The sequence below is a fragment of the Pristiophorus japonicus genome, chromosome 8, assembly GCF_044704955.1.
Source record: "Pristiophorus japonicus isolate sPriJap1 chromosome 8, sPriJap1.hap1, whole genome shotgun sequence".
NCBI lineage: Eukaryota > Metazoa > Chordata > Chondrichthyes > Pristiophoridae > Pristiophorus > Pristiophorus japonicus.
Window position 1 is genome coordinate 182394268 of NC_091984.1, and position 15267 is coordinate 182409534.

The following is a 15267-nucleotide window of genomic DNA, read 5'->3' on the forward strand; positions in this document are numbered from 1 at the left end:
ACTGTAAAGTGCTGAGAGATTCTGAGCTACTAAGGTGCAGAAGGACCTGGGGGTCCTTGTGCATGAATCCCAAAAAGTTAGTTTGCAGGTGCAGCAGGTAATCAGGAAGGCGAATGGAATGTTGGCCTTCATTGCGAGAGGGATGGAGTACAAAAGCAGGGAGGTCTCCTGCTGCAACTGTACAGGGTATTGGTAAGGCTGCACCTGGAGTACTGCGTGCAGTTTTGGGCACCTTACTTAAGGAAGGATATACTGGCTTTGGAGGGGGTACAGAGACGATTCACTAGGCTGATTCCGGAGATGAGGGGGTTACCTTATGATGATAGATTGAATAGACTGGGTCTTTACTCGTTGGAGTTCAGAAGGATGAGGGGTGATCTTATAGAAACATTTAAAATAATGAAAGGGATAGACAAGATAGAGGCGGAGAGGTTGTTTCCACTGGTTGGGGAGACTAGAACTAGGGGGCACAGCCTCAAAATATGGGGGAGCCAATTTAAAACCGAGTTGAGAAGGAATTTCTTCTCCCAGAGGGTTGTGAATCTGTGGAATTCTCTGCTCAAGGAAGCAGTTGAGGCTAGCTCATTGAATGTATTCAAGTCACAGATAGATAGATTTTTAACCAATAAGGGAATTAAGGGTTACGGGGAGCGGGCGGGTAAGTGGAGCTGAGTCCACGGCCAGGTCAGCCATGATCTTATTGAATGGCGGAGCAGGCTCGAGGGGCTAGATGGCCTATTCCTGTTCCTAATTCTTAGGTTCTTATAAGACCTTTATGGCAGAGATATGACACACTGAGAGCATCATATAAAGAATGGTATGTGCTCTTTCTCCCAATCTCTACTCTTCAACAGCTCAATGGTAGTGTCAGTAGGTAGTGGGTTCAAACCCGATTCCAGAAAATCAAACACTTAATCTAGGCTAACATTCCAGTACAGTACTGACAGGGCTAGAGGTGCTGTCTTTAAAATTACACATTAGACAGAGACCCCATTTTCCATCTCACATGGGCATAAAAGATCCCATGGCAGTATTCAAAGATAAACAGGGGAGAGCTTCCAGTGTACTGGCCAACATTTATCCTTCAACCAACATCACTAAAACAGATTATCTGGTCATCTATCTAATTGCTGTTTGTGGGGCTTTGCTGTGCACAAATTGGTTGCCACATTTTCCTACATTACAACAGGGACTACACTTCAAATGTGCTTTGTGGAAAGGTGCTATATAAATGCAAGTTCTTACTTTTTACAACAGCAAGTGGTTTTGAAGCATATTACAACAACATGCCTTATCTGACACTGAGCTAATAATATAGTTTATTTATCCACCATCTCACTTACCTACAAATTCTGTATTGTCTACGCTTTGTTTTCTGTGCTGCGGGAGACCTTTTTCCCTTTACGTAGTAATTCTATAAGGTCGTATAGGGATTTCAGACGAGGATATTCTAAAGTTCAAACTATTGTCACAGAACTCAGAAAATTAATCGTTTAATTTACATAAATATAAAACCTCTCTGCTGTATCAATATGTTAATATCTCCCTATCTCTGAAACCATCTCCAATATATTATCCCCATATTTTCTCCAATAATATATATCTCTCATTGCCTCTACTGGTAGCAATGTCCAGCAATAGATTACAATCTTGGAAGTAATCTATATTATTTACAGGTTTCTCTGATTAGCACAGAAACAATACAGCATAATCCTTCTAAAGTCTGTGTTAGAGAGGATTTATTTTACTTCTACCATAACATTTTCCCTACATCTAAATCACACTGTCGACCAAGGATACTCAACAACATCACTTGCAAACCTCAATTGTGGCTCCCTGGCAAGACCTGCATTTGTTACACCACTCACTGTATTGCCAGTCTTTATGCAAATACTGCTGCTCATCCTGATCACAATGCACCCACCACTCATTTTGAGGCGCAGAGGTTGGAGGATGCACAGCTGAAGATTCAAGGAGACCACACAAAACATTGGAAGCTACTGCATTGCCAATTGGACTGTGACATCATGAACTGAATGACCAACTTAAATACTTACAAAATGTTGTACAAATTATCAGAAAAAAATATCTGCAGAGGACAGTACATACAGCTAAGTGTAACAGTGTACTGTTTACACTGCACACTGAAAGAAACTGAACCTACTGTTCACAGTCCACACACATGGACAGAGAGACTGAGTGTACTGTTCATATTGCACATATTTGGACTGAAATAAACTGACTGCACTGTTTATATGGCACACACTTGGCTGAGAAATGGGCAAGAATGTAGGAAGGACATCTGAATAAAAAAAGAGATAAAGAAAATGTAAAGTATATTTCCAATGTTGAGCAGGGAAAAGAGGGAGCAAGGTGGTTCATTTCTCCCTCTTTTGCCTCCAAACACTACAAACTCTTCTCCACTTATAAGCATGGGTTGGAGACTGGACCCTATAGCGTTTATTTCAGCTAAAGGCTCTCAGAACCAAGTGGTCCATAGTTTTCCATTTTGCTAGGTCGCATTTTCAGTCCTTGATCAGGAGATAATTGAGTTGGGAAAATTTACTGCCCAAATGTTCTAGTGTTGGATAATCCTGATTGGGATTGAGGACTGAAAAGAGTGCCTAGGAGCATGGGAACTCATTAAGGCCAATTTTACACCTCCCCCTGCCTGAATGTAAGTCATGCGCAATACATGCGAAGTGTGCTGCATCTGAAGGGGCTTGAAACTGCCTGTATTTGCAAGCTTAAGTCATTACCATGGTCTCAACATTCCCCTGGCACAGGAACGTCTCTAGGAAGGAATTGCAGCCTAAAGTGCCAGAGGAAAATTTACTCCAGAGGCCAGCAGTAATGGTAATTGCCACCAACTTCAGGTATTTCTATCCAAGAACAGCAGCCGAGAGGTCTCCAGTTTTGATAATCTTTGTGGATAGAACGAGGAGATGAAAGGAGTTTGTTGGCAGCCCCTTCTTGATCCTCCACTGAGACAGCACTGTTGCATTTGGGCCTCTACCAGGCAGAGACCCAGGAAAATTAGATGGGAGGCATGCCAACATCACTTACACCTCATTAGCATAATATTTGAATGTTTCTACCTATTTTAGGAGTGACACCCCCTCCCTTCCTTTGGGGAGGCCTCTGTTAGTACATATGAAATGCAAAGGGGCATCGATCCAGCCTCTGCTTTGTTACTGTGGAAAAGGTGTACCCAGGGCACAGAGCAAAGGAAAATCAGTCCCGCAGAGTCAAATGCTGAAGTACAGGTCAGTGGAAATAATATCTCCGGCTCATACTTTTGATACTTTGATGGAGAAGATACATGGTTCAGGGTGGATGAGTCTTAGATTATATGAGTAACAACCAAAATTTGGACAACTAGTTTGTAGAAACAAATGCTGGTTCTATAGCTCAGAAAAGTAGCTAAACATGCTCACATTCTAAGTAAATCCTATGTCTGATTTATTGGATTTGAACTTATGTTGGTATTTTCTTTTTAATGTTGCATATTCTTCATCTGCAGTGCTCTCACCTTCATCGTTTATATGCTACCATTCAATGACACCACCCAGAAACATGGTGACAACTTCCACGTGTACACTAATGACACTAAGGTCAGCCTTAGTCCTTCCTCTACTGATCCCGAGATTGTCATCAGACTCCATTTCCACACCAACATTAAGAACTAGATGAGTCAAAATTTCTTCCATCTTCATGTTGAATTACAAACCAAAGCCACCCTCTTCAGCTCCCCCAGCACTTACATACTCCAGCCCTGACAACATCAGTCCCCCTGGCTGACACCTTGGGCTAAATCCAGAGGTGCATTGCTCGATCCCAAACTTCATCATACTTGCTTTGCTGGCATGCCAGACTCCACCTCCCACAAACATTAAATCATGCAGAAAGCTATGGCCCTTGTCTGTACCTGTGCAAGGTTCCAGAATCCCGTCACTTCTGTCTTTCCCAAGTTCTACTAGCTCCTTGTGCCCCACTGAATAGATGTAAAGAAACTCCTTCACTTCTCTTCATGCCCTCTCCTAATCCTATTTCAGTGACCTGATCCATCTGTACATTCCCAGGCACACCCTCTTCTCTTCCTAATCCAGTGCAACCCTCATTCCATGCTCCAACATTGGCATCTTGTCTTTCAGTCACCATGTCCCTGCCCTCTGGAATATCTTCCCTAAATCTCTCCACATTGCCACCTCCCTCCATGCTTTCAAGAATCTTTTTGCCAACTTTTTTCCTTCTGTCCTGTATAGCGACTTTATGTGTGATAAGTGCTATAGAAAGGCAGATTGTTCAGTGTGTCTGGTCACAAAAAGGAATTTACTCTGCATCCTTCCTTTGATATACCCAATAATCCGCACTGACTAGAGAAAGAAGGGGTTGCTGAAAAATAAATGCCCAAGTAGCATCATGACTGCCTAACACCCTGACTAAATGGAGAAGGGGTTTTATATTGACCCACTTTCATTACATGGGGTGTTCTTGAGTTACCTCTATTCGAAACTAAGACAACTAATTTCCAAACAAGTAAAATGTTGTTGCATTTCAGTGTCCTAGCGTATCACCAGCAGTATTGCATGTTCTGGAGCAGGAAGAGACAGCTTGGCTGGGGTTGTGCAGTGAACCAATTCGTAGAGATTATGAGACGCATCCATTTAGATTGTTCGACAAAAATTAATGTAATGGACTGGGACCCTATGCAGATTTCATGCATCATTGGCCTGTAACAGTTTGACCGCCATCACCACGGCAGTATGGACTCAGAACCGATTCAGAGGAGAAATATCCCATCTCGCAAATGCGTCGAGCAGTAAAGAGCCTAACGCTACAGATCAGCATTATATCGGTAGTCCAACCACGTCCAAAGCACTTTAGTGAGCTTTAGCCTGCAAAAGGCCGCGAGTCATCAATCAATGCGCTCTTCCAAATCACATTGAGCCCAGGATCGATCCTGTGCCTAAAGGTGCAAGCGACCCGATATAGCTCACTGGGTTAGGTTTGTATCTTGCAAATTCTAACTTAATAGTTACTAAAGTCAGGTACAAAAATACATTTGGTCTGTCGCTCTCTGACATTTCCGAGAAACATTTAGTGAAAACTCGTGACAACACCTGTGTTTTCGACATTCTTGAATTAGGTTCCGTACCGTGGAGTTCCGGGAGAATCAAATGACGTAGGATCATCAATACTCTGTCGTAACATCAGCAGGTAGGATGTGTCACGCATGAACTGAGCGTGATAATTAGGGTAGAATTGGACACAATGGTTTGGGATGGGAAACAATGATAGGAGAGGATGGAATGGGAGAGATGGCTGGTGGAATAATGTCCATAGGAGTTGAATGCCATGAACTGGGAAGCTTAACTAAATTGAGCTGAAATACAAATACAAGGTAATGGGAAAGCAGGAGCTGGGATGGACTTGGATGGGAAGAGCTGGGATAGGCTTGGATGGGAAGTAAAAGCTGAGATGGGGTTGGATGGGGGAGATGGGGCTGAGATGGGGAAGCAGGCTGAGATGGGAAAAGGGGGGGGGCGGGCTGAGATGGGGAAGCGGGGGGGCGGGCTGAGATGGGGAAGCGGGGGGGCGGGCTGAGATGGGGAAGCGGGGGGGCGGGCTGAGATGGGGGGGCGGGCTGAGATGGGGAAGCGGGGGCAGGCTGAGATGGGGAAGCGGGGGGGCGCTGAGAAGCGGGAGGGGGGCGCTGAGAAGCGGGAGGGGGGGCTGCGATGGCGAAGCGGGAGGGGGGGCTGCGATGGCGAAGCGGGAGGGGGGGCTGCGATGGCGAAGCGGGAGGGGGGGCTGCGATGGCGAAGCGGGAGGGGGGGCTGCGATGGCGAAGCGGGAGGGGGGGCTGCGATGGCGAAGCGGGAGGGGGGGCTGCGATGGCGAAGCGGGAGGGGGGGCTGCGATGGCGAAGCGGGAGGGGGGGCTGCATGAGGAAAGCAGGGGCTGGATGAGGAAAGCAGGGGCTGGATGAGGAAAGCAGGGGCTGGATGAGGAAAGCAGGGGCTGGATGAGGAAAGCAGGGGCTGATAGGCTCTGAACTGGACTGCACGGTTCTCTTCAAGAAAGCCCCAGCCCCATTCCCTTACCTCCAGTTTGTCGGTGAGCTCTCTCTGCATTATCTCGAACTGATTGCTGAGTTCCTGGTTCCTTTCCAGTAAGGCTTTGCCGAGCTTGGCCGCAAGGATGAGATCGCTATCCTTCTGCCGTATCTGGGAGAGCAGGTCTTCGATGCCGGGGTTACCGGCTGCCTCCTCCTCGCCGTAACCCTCTTGCCGGTCGGCCGCCAGCACCGGGAAGTGTTCGTCGTACAGGAGGCTAGCGCTGCCGCCAAGCCCTGGAGGAGTTAGGAGCGGAGCCGGATGAATGGGCGGCGGTGAAAGCGACAGTCTCGGCCGGTTGCTGTTGTGATGATGCTCGGCTTCGTCCACGCCGTAGGAGTGGCGGGGCTCGTCGCCCTGCTGGAACTCCTGCAGCCACAGAGCCGCCATAGCTCCGCTTGCGCTGGGCGGACTTGCTCTTAACGCGATCGGCTCCGATCCCGGCTCAGCACACGGACTGCACCGAGTCCCATCGACCTGCCTCCCGCACCCTGGACGGGATCGAGGTGGCGTGGCCCAGTCCCCGTATAAGCAGCTCCCGCCGCCCTTCTCGGTGTCTTGTCGTGTCCGAGAGGAAGAACCACCCGTTCGAGGTCTGTTGTGAGGTGGCGGCGGTGGCCAGCTGCTGCCCCGGGACTACGGTGCTGTTGTCCGGCTTGCTGATCGCTTTCTTGCTGCTGCCCCGCTCCGCCGGGGACGATGAGCCCATACTTCACAAGGATGCAGCCGGAGACATGATGCTGCGGATTGCGAGCAAGACTCAAAGTGATACCCAACGCGCGTCCACAACCCTCTGACGGAATCTGACACCTGCACATTGCAGGGCGCTCATTGGTACATAGCTGGTGTCCCCATCCTGGGTAGACAGACAGGGAGGGACTGGGATAGGTAAATAGAGGGCGAGAGCTCGATACAAGACGGAGTAAGAGATAAATGCAGGGATATATGAGAGATAAATAGAGAGCCTGAGATAAACATATATAGAGGATATGAGGAATGGAACACTGGGAGAGACAAATAGATGATAGAGATAAATATAGGGAGAAAGAGACAGGTTGTGATAAATACAATATGCAAGACAGAGAGAGCGTGAGAACGCTTTAGATAAATGCGGGGCGAAATGTGTTACAGACGAAGAGATAAAAATAAGGGAGAGAGACAGTCTGAGATAATTATAGAGCGATAACTACATAGTAAGATGGAGAGAAATAAAGGGAATGAAACAGATAAAGGGAGAGAGTGATATAAAGATAGGTAGAGACAGTGATAATTAGTGAGAGAAATAGAGGGAGAGATAGAGAATGAGATACAGAAAGGGAGAAATATAGATAAATACAGGGAAGGATAGAGTGAGAAGTATATACAGGGCTAGAGAGTTAGATAAATAGAAAAAGAGATAGACACATGAATACAAGGAAAGAGGGAAAGATAAATAAAGGGAACAAGACATAGCTCTATTTCTTTCTATATTTTTCTAAATAAATGGAAAGATAAGAGAAAGTAAGAGTTAAAGACAGATAAACACAGACAAAGAGAGAAATACAGGGAGAGTTGGACAAGGTGATAGATAATTAGGAAGTAACAGAGAAAGTGAGAAATAAACACAAGAATGAGAGTGAGATAAATACAAGGAGAACTGATGAGAGTGATGGAAATATACAAAGTTAGAGAAGGTGAAAGATAACTACATGGAGATATAAGGAATAATAGCTAAATATAAGGAAAATGGTGAGATCAATACAGAAAGAGAATGAGAGATCAGCACAAGAGTAAGAAAGATAGGTAGTGAGATAAATATCAGGAGAGATATAGATGCGAACAATAGTGAACAATAAATAAAGAGAGAGATAGTGATTAAATACAGGGAGAAATAGTGAGAAATAAATACAGAAATAAAGAAAGTGAGAGATAAATAAAGGGACTTCCCTTTGACAATGCTGTAGTCCCTCAGTATTGTGCAGAAATGTAGAGTGAGTGAGATGCCAGAAGAGAACATGATACAAGGAGAGTGAGAAATGGAGGGAGATAGATAACTGTGGGTAAGAAGTGAAACAAAAAATACATGGAGAAAGAGAAGGAAACAGATATATAGACAGAGATAAATCTACAGAGCTGCACACAAGTGCAATGGAAGGGAGGAGATAACCAAATGTAAGGCTGAAAGGAAATAGAGAAAGGCAGATACAAATAGGAAAGGAAAGAACTTGCACTTATTAATGACCTCAGGATGTCCCAAAATGCTTACAGTCAATAAAATACTTTGGGATGTGTTAAAAACTAAAGATACCTGAAAATGTATATGGTTATGTGACTAAAACTAATGTGAAAAATGCTGTGTTTAAATGGTTATGTTCGAACTGGAGATGAGTAATGATTATCTAGACTCCAAAAGCATTCTCATACCAGTAGTCCTACGATTGCCCCTATTAAACAAGACAATTAGGTGGGAAGTGTTCAAAGTAGAATCAATAGGATCTATTGAAGGGAAGGTACACAAACAATATGCAGATGATCACATCTCATGGTAAAGGATCACCTGGGGCAGAGTGATCCTAATACGATAGAATTTCGCGTTACATTTGAGAGTGACTTGCCTAAGTCCAAAACTAGAGTCTTAAACTTAAATAAAGCCTATTACATAGGTATGAAGGGTGAGTTGGGTAAGGTAGATTGGAAAAATAGATTAGCAGGTATGGCAGTAGATAAGCAGTGGCTAGCATTTTTAAAAATATTTCATAATTCTCTACAAAAATATATTCCACGGAGAAACAAACACCCCACAGGAAAAGTGATCCATCCGTTGCTAACTAAAGAAGTTAAGGATAGCATTAGATTGAAAGAAGAAGCTTATAATGTTGCAAAGAATAATAGTAAGCCTGAGGACTGGGAGAGTTTCAGAAAGCAGCAAAGGATGACCAAAAAATTGATAAAAAGGGAAAAAATAGACTATGAGAGAAAACTAGCAAGAAATATAAAAACAGATTGTAAGAGCTTCTACAAGTATGTAAAAAAGAAGAGAATATCTAAAGTAAACATTGGTCCCCTAGAGCTGAGGCAGGAGAAATTATTATGGGGAATAAGGAAATGGCAGAAATGTTAAACACATATTTTGTATCTGGCTTCACAGTAGAAGACGCAAAAAGCATTACTAAAATGGTGGAGAACCATTGGTCTAATGAGGATGCTGAACTTAATGCAATTAATATAAGTAGAGAAAAAATACTAGAGAAACTAAGAGGACTAAAAGATGACAAACCCCTGTACCCGATGACCTACATCCTAGGATTCTAAAAGAGGTGGCTGCAGAGGTTGTGGATCTTTCAAAATTTTCTAGATTCTAGAACAATCCCAGTGGATTGGAAGGTAGCAAATGTAACACCACCATTCAAGAAAGGAGGGAGAGAGAAAACAGGGAACTACAGGCCAATTAGCCTGACATCAATCGCTGGGAAATTACTGGAATCCGTTGTTAAGGAAGTGGTAACAGGGTACTTAGAAAATCATAACATGATTAGGCAGAGTCAACATGGTTTTATGAAAAGGAAATTGTGTTTGACAAATTTATTAGAGTTTTTTGAGGATGTAGCTAGCAGGGTAGATAAAGGGGAACCAATGGATGTAGTATATTTGGACTTCCAAAAGGCATTCGATAAGGTGCCACATAAAAGGTTATTACACAAGATAAAGGATCATGGGCTTGGAGGCATGAATAGAGGATTGGTTAATGGATAGAAAACAGAGAGTAGGGATAAATGGGTCTTTTTCAGGTTGGCATGTTGTAACTAGCGGGGTGCCACACGAATTAGTGCTGGGGCCTCAGCTATTTACAATCTATTAATGACCTAGATGAAGGCACCAAGTGTAATGTATCCAAGTTTGCTGACGATACAAAGCTAGTTGGGACAGTAAGCTGTGATGAGAACACAAAGCGTCTGCAAAGGGATATAGATAAACTAAGTGAGTGGGCAGTAAGGTGGTAGATGGAGTATAATGTTGGGAAATGTGAGGTAATTCACTTTGGTAGGAAGAATAGAAAAACAGAATATTTTTTAAATGGTGAGAAACTTTTAAATGTTGTTCAGAGAGATTTGGGTGTCCTGTGCAAGAAACACAGAAAGCTAGCATGCAAGTACAGCAAGCAATAAGGAAGGCAAATGGCATGTTGTCCTTTATTGCAAGGGGGTTGGAGTACAAGAGTAAGGAAGTCTTGCTACAATTGTACAGGGCCTTGGTGAGAACACACCTGGAGTACTGTGCACAGTTTTGGTCTCCTTATCTAAGGAAGGATATACTTGCCTTGGAGGTGGTGCAACAGAGGTTCACTAGATTGATTCCTGGGATGAGAGGGCTGTCTTATGATGAGAGATTGTGTAGAATGGGCCTATCTTCTCTGGAATCTAGAAGAATGAGAGGTGATCTCATTGAAACATACAAGATTCTGAAGGGGATTGACAGTGTAGATGCTGAGAGGTTGTTTCCCCTGGCTGGAGTGTCTCAAACTAGGGGGCACAGTCTCAGGATAAAGGGTAGGCCATTTAAGACAGAGATGAGGAGGAATTTCTTCACTCAGAGAGTTGTGAATCTTTGGAATTCTCTGCCTCAGAGGGCTGTGAATGCCGAGTCTCTGAATATATTCAAGGCTGAGATAGATAGATTTTTGGAGTCTAGGGGAATCAAGGGATATGAAGATCGGGCGGGAAAGTGGAGTTGAGGTCAATGATCAGCCATGATCTTATTGAATGGTGGAGCAGGCTCGAGGTGCCGCATGGCCTACCCCTTCTTATGTTCTTATAATGATGTTAGATATGAGATTGTCCCAGTGATATTTCATCTTTCAGCATTCCAAATACCAAAGGACTTGTGCAACCGCACACATGACCTATTTTACAGTTATGTGGTAGGGTAAATAGTTAAGGATTTTGTTGAAAGGAATGCGGGAAAAGACAGTAATGAATCTTGGCCCCCGATTGATGGACAATGGTACGAGCCAGTAGTAGGGGGAGGAAATGGTATGAGTATGTCGAGAAATAAGTGAGGGTTGGGAGAATGGATAGGAATAGGAGCCACAGCAGGAACTGCAGCATGGAATAGAATAGACATAGAATCTATGTGGGAACATGATGAGGCTATGAGGGGACAATTGAAGGGAATTTTAACCAAATTAAATGAGGAAGATTCAGACCACATTAAAGAGTTGCAAGAAGCACTAAAAACAACCTTAGACATGGTACACAATTTTTGAGAGATTCAGGATAAAGTTAATGAGATCGTTAGAGAATCTGAAGGAAGTAAGGACCAGTCTTCTAAGGGTATCACATGTGCTATGTATGGGGGTTTCCTATTGGATCAGGTACAGAAGGTCTGATAGACATCGAAAATAATCAGATACCTAACTTTGTGACTGACAAACATTTAGAGAAATGGTTTAACAAGGCTGAACCATGGTGTGCTGCTAGGAAACATGGGTTAGCTTACTATGCCAAATTACTATGCACAGGTGGGGAGAATAATGATTACCTAGACTCCAAAAGCATTCTCATACCAGTATTCCTATGGTTGCCCTGATTAAACAAGACAACTAGGTGGGATGTATTCAAGGTAGAATCAATAGGATATATGGAAGGGAAGGTACACAAACAATATGCAGGATATCCACACTACTTGATTAAGCAAGGCGTGACCTGGGAAGCCCCTAATTTGGATTGTTGTACTTAAAGTAAGAGATTATGGATGTGCAGATGTGACAGTTTCGAACCAGGGATACCAGCATGTAGGTTCACTGTAGATGAAGAATCACCTATTTGCACCATCAAAGTACAAACACTCGGGTTAGTTAAAGCCAGGGATGCTATTGTGTGACCACCTCTGCTACCCAATATACCCAGAGGCTAGACACCTGTCAAGTCAGATGGCCAACCTTCTGCTTAAGACCTACTGAAATTACTAGGGTAGGAAATGTTCATTTGATTCCCTTAAGAACTCACAATATAACCCAAATGCAAGTAAATATTACTATGCAGCAGGTGGCAGTGGTAAAATTTGGACATTTGATTCCACCACTATCTCTCAGTTTAAAGCCTATTATTGAAAGTAGTACTTCCCAGAAACACTTGATTAAAATGCAACAAGACAATGCCCAAATTGAGAAAGCAATGAGCAAGTTTGGGGACCACAAGTGGTGGGAAGTAGCCGATAATGCTAGTCAGCATCCCTGGCCACAAATAGTATCAGCAGTCCTAGTAATTGCTCAAGGCCTGGACTTAATAGTTCTAATTATAATGTCATGTTATTTGAGATGCTTGACACACCGATTGATCCGTCATACCAATACTCTAGAGTTGGCAAGGCTGGTAGAGAGTCGTAAATGAGAGGTCAAAATAGAGTTTCCCCCTCTCAAGGTGGGGACTGTTAGAAACTAAAGATACCTGAAAATGTATATGGTTATTAAACTAAAACTGTGACACGAAGAATGCTGTGTATAAATGGTTATGTTCGAATGGAGACGAAAAGTTTCCTCAGATTAGGTAGATGCTTAGAAATGCTAATGTTTTGGTTTCCTGCGGAGGATAGAGTATTCTGTACTATTTACAATCCCCCTGTTGCTAAGCAATTATCTGTTATTTTTAAGTTAAGCCTTGAATCTTGTTTATGTATTTTATGTATAATCTAAGGTAGGAATTGAAGTTAGCTTAAACAATATCTCAGAATGGAGCAATTTACTAGGTCATAAAGATAAGTAGCGAAAAATTGAAGTGTTACATAGATCTGCTTTGGGCCTCATAGTTGAAAGAGTAGTAGGCTAGGCCTTGTATTAATGGTACCTGAGAGGATAGGGACTAGAGAGATAAGACAAATTCCAAAGGAAGAACTTTTAGTAAATATAAACAGGAAAAGACATGTGAACAAGATCACGAGATATCTTTAAGGCGGGCTTTGTTTCGAGAATCGAGACAAGGAACTCGAAGCCCCATTGGTATTGAGTTTTTGGAAGAACTGCTATAGGTTAAAAGGTCTTGTCAATATCCCATTTCAGGCCCACCCCTAAAAATAGAATAAAAGTAACCTCTTGAAAGCTTGTCCTCACAGATGGAAGAGAGAGAAGGCTCTAGGAGAAATGAAGAGAAGCTGCTCAGAGAACTACTCATGTGTGCCAACCGATCAGATCGCTATCAGCTACTTGTCATGGTCGTATGTTTTTGCTGTATAACTAATGTGTCATATTCCGTCTTAAACTGTGATTAAACACAATGGCGTGGAAATCCCGGCCTCCCTGGGTCCATACAAAGTTTCAACGGACCCGGGAAGGCATCGGAAAAGCCAGTTTTCAGCGCGCAACGCGCATGCACTGAAAACCGGCTTTTCCGATCTGTCAAGTTTCTGGTTTGACAGATCTCGCGCATATCGGGAGTGAGGACATTTGCAAGGACAAGATTGCGGGATTTACGCATATCTTGCCCAGCAAATGTCTTCAAAACTCTTGCGCCTGATAAAAGCAGGTGCATAGCCTACATTTACAGGCGTAAAAGTTTAAAAACATATCAAAAACATGGTTAAAATAAAATTTAAAAAAACATTTATGTTAAAACCCTGTCCACTCAGGTAATTTTATTTTAAACCATAATTAAAACTTTTTTTAAAAATCGGCAACATTTTTTTTCTTTAAAAAACATTTCTATCAACTTTAATTTCTATAGTGTATTTATGTGAGGTATTTCTTAAAATATTTTATGTAGTGTTTGGGGGTGTTTCTCATTCATAATAATAGGAGTTTCTGACTTACGAAACTCCTATTACTATGAATGAGAAAATACTTTACCGTGATTGGGTGTCCAGGCCCACGTGACTCCTGCGGACGTCCCAACGTGAACGCGCTCCGTTGTGCAAGAAGAGGAGGCCTCGAGTCCGGGATCTCTGACGGGCATTTGACCAAAAGGTGGGTGCGTATCTTCTCTCCTATTTTTAGTCGAACGTCTGCGGGAAGAAGAAACAGGGATTTCTGGGCCAATATACCAACCATGTTGATCTGCACTCAAACCTGATTATTTAAAGTGACCAGAGATAGCCTAAGAAGTTATTTCTAACAGTTGTAATGTAGGAAACGCACAGCCATTTTGCACGCAGCAAGTTTCCACAAACTACAATGAAATTGTGATGTCTCAAATAAAGCAATGTGACTGAGTACTGTAGAAACATAGAAACATAGAACAGAGATGCAGGAGTAGACCATTCGGCCCTTCGAGCTTGCACTGCCATTCAATAAGATCATGGCTGATCATTCCCTCAATACCCCTTTCGTGCTTTCTCTCCATACCTCTTGATCCCCTTAGCCGTAACTCCCTCTTGAATATATCCAATGAACTGGCATCAACAACTCTCTGCGGCAGGGAATTCCACAGGTTAACAACTCTCTGAGTGAAGAAGTTTCTCCTCATCTCAGTCCTAACTGGCCTACCTCTTATCCTAAGACTATGTCCCCTGGTCTGGACTTCCCCACCATCGGGAACATTCTTCCCGCATCTAACCTGTCCAGTCCCATCAGAATCTTATATGTTTCTATGAGATCCCCTCTCATCCTTCTAAACTCCAGTGAATAAAGGCCCAGTTGATCCAGTCTTTCCTCATATGACAGTCCAGCCATCCCTGGAATCAGTCTGGTGAACCTTCGCTGCACTCTCTCAATAGCAAAAACGTCCTTCCTCAGATTAGGAGACCAAAACTGAACACAATATTCCAGGTGAGGCCTCACTAAGGCCCTGTACAACTGCAATAAGACCTCCCTGCTCCTATACTCAAATCCCCTAGCTATGAAGACCAGCATACCATTTGCCTTCTTCACCGCTTGCTGTACCTGCATGCCAACTTTCAATGACTGATGAACCAAGACACCCAGGTCTCATTGCACCTCCCCTTTTCCTAATCTGCCGCCATTCAGATAATATTCTGCCTTCGTGTTTTTGCCCCCAAAATGGATAACCTCACATTTATCCACATTATATTGCATCTGCCATGCATTTGCCCACTCACCAAACCTGTCCAAGTCACCCTGCAGCCTCTTAGCATCCTCCTCACAGCTCACACCGCCACCCTTGACTTGGGTAAGTGTGTCGTTAGTCTCTCTATTCTGACTCCAGAGTGCTGGCACAGCATG

The 15267-nt window shown here is 43.5% G+C and overlaps 1 protein-coding gene across 1 annotated transcript in view; it reads right to left on the minus strand.

Annotated features, from left to right (window-relative positions):
- LOC139268859 (BICD family-like cargo adapter 1) overlaps positions 1-6901 on the minus strand; it is a 114355-nt gene extending 107454 nt beyond the window's left edge. The window contains exon 1 of the mRNA XM_070887644.1: positions 6108-6901. Coding sequence (XP_070743745.1) covers positions 6108-6509 — 402 coding nt within the window. The 5' untranslated portion in view covers positions 6510-6901. The remainder of the gene's footprint in view (positions 1-6107) is intronic.
- Positions 6902-15267: the final 8366 nt, after the last annotated feature.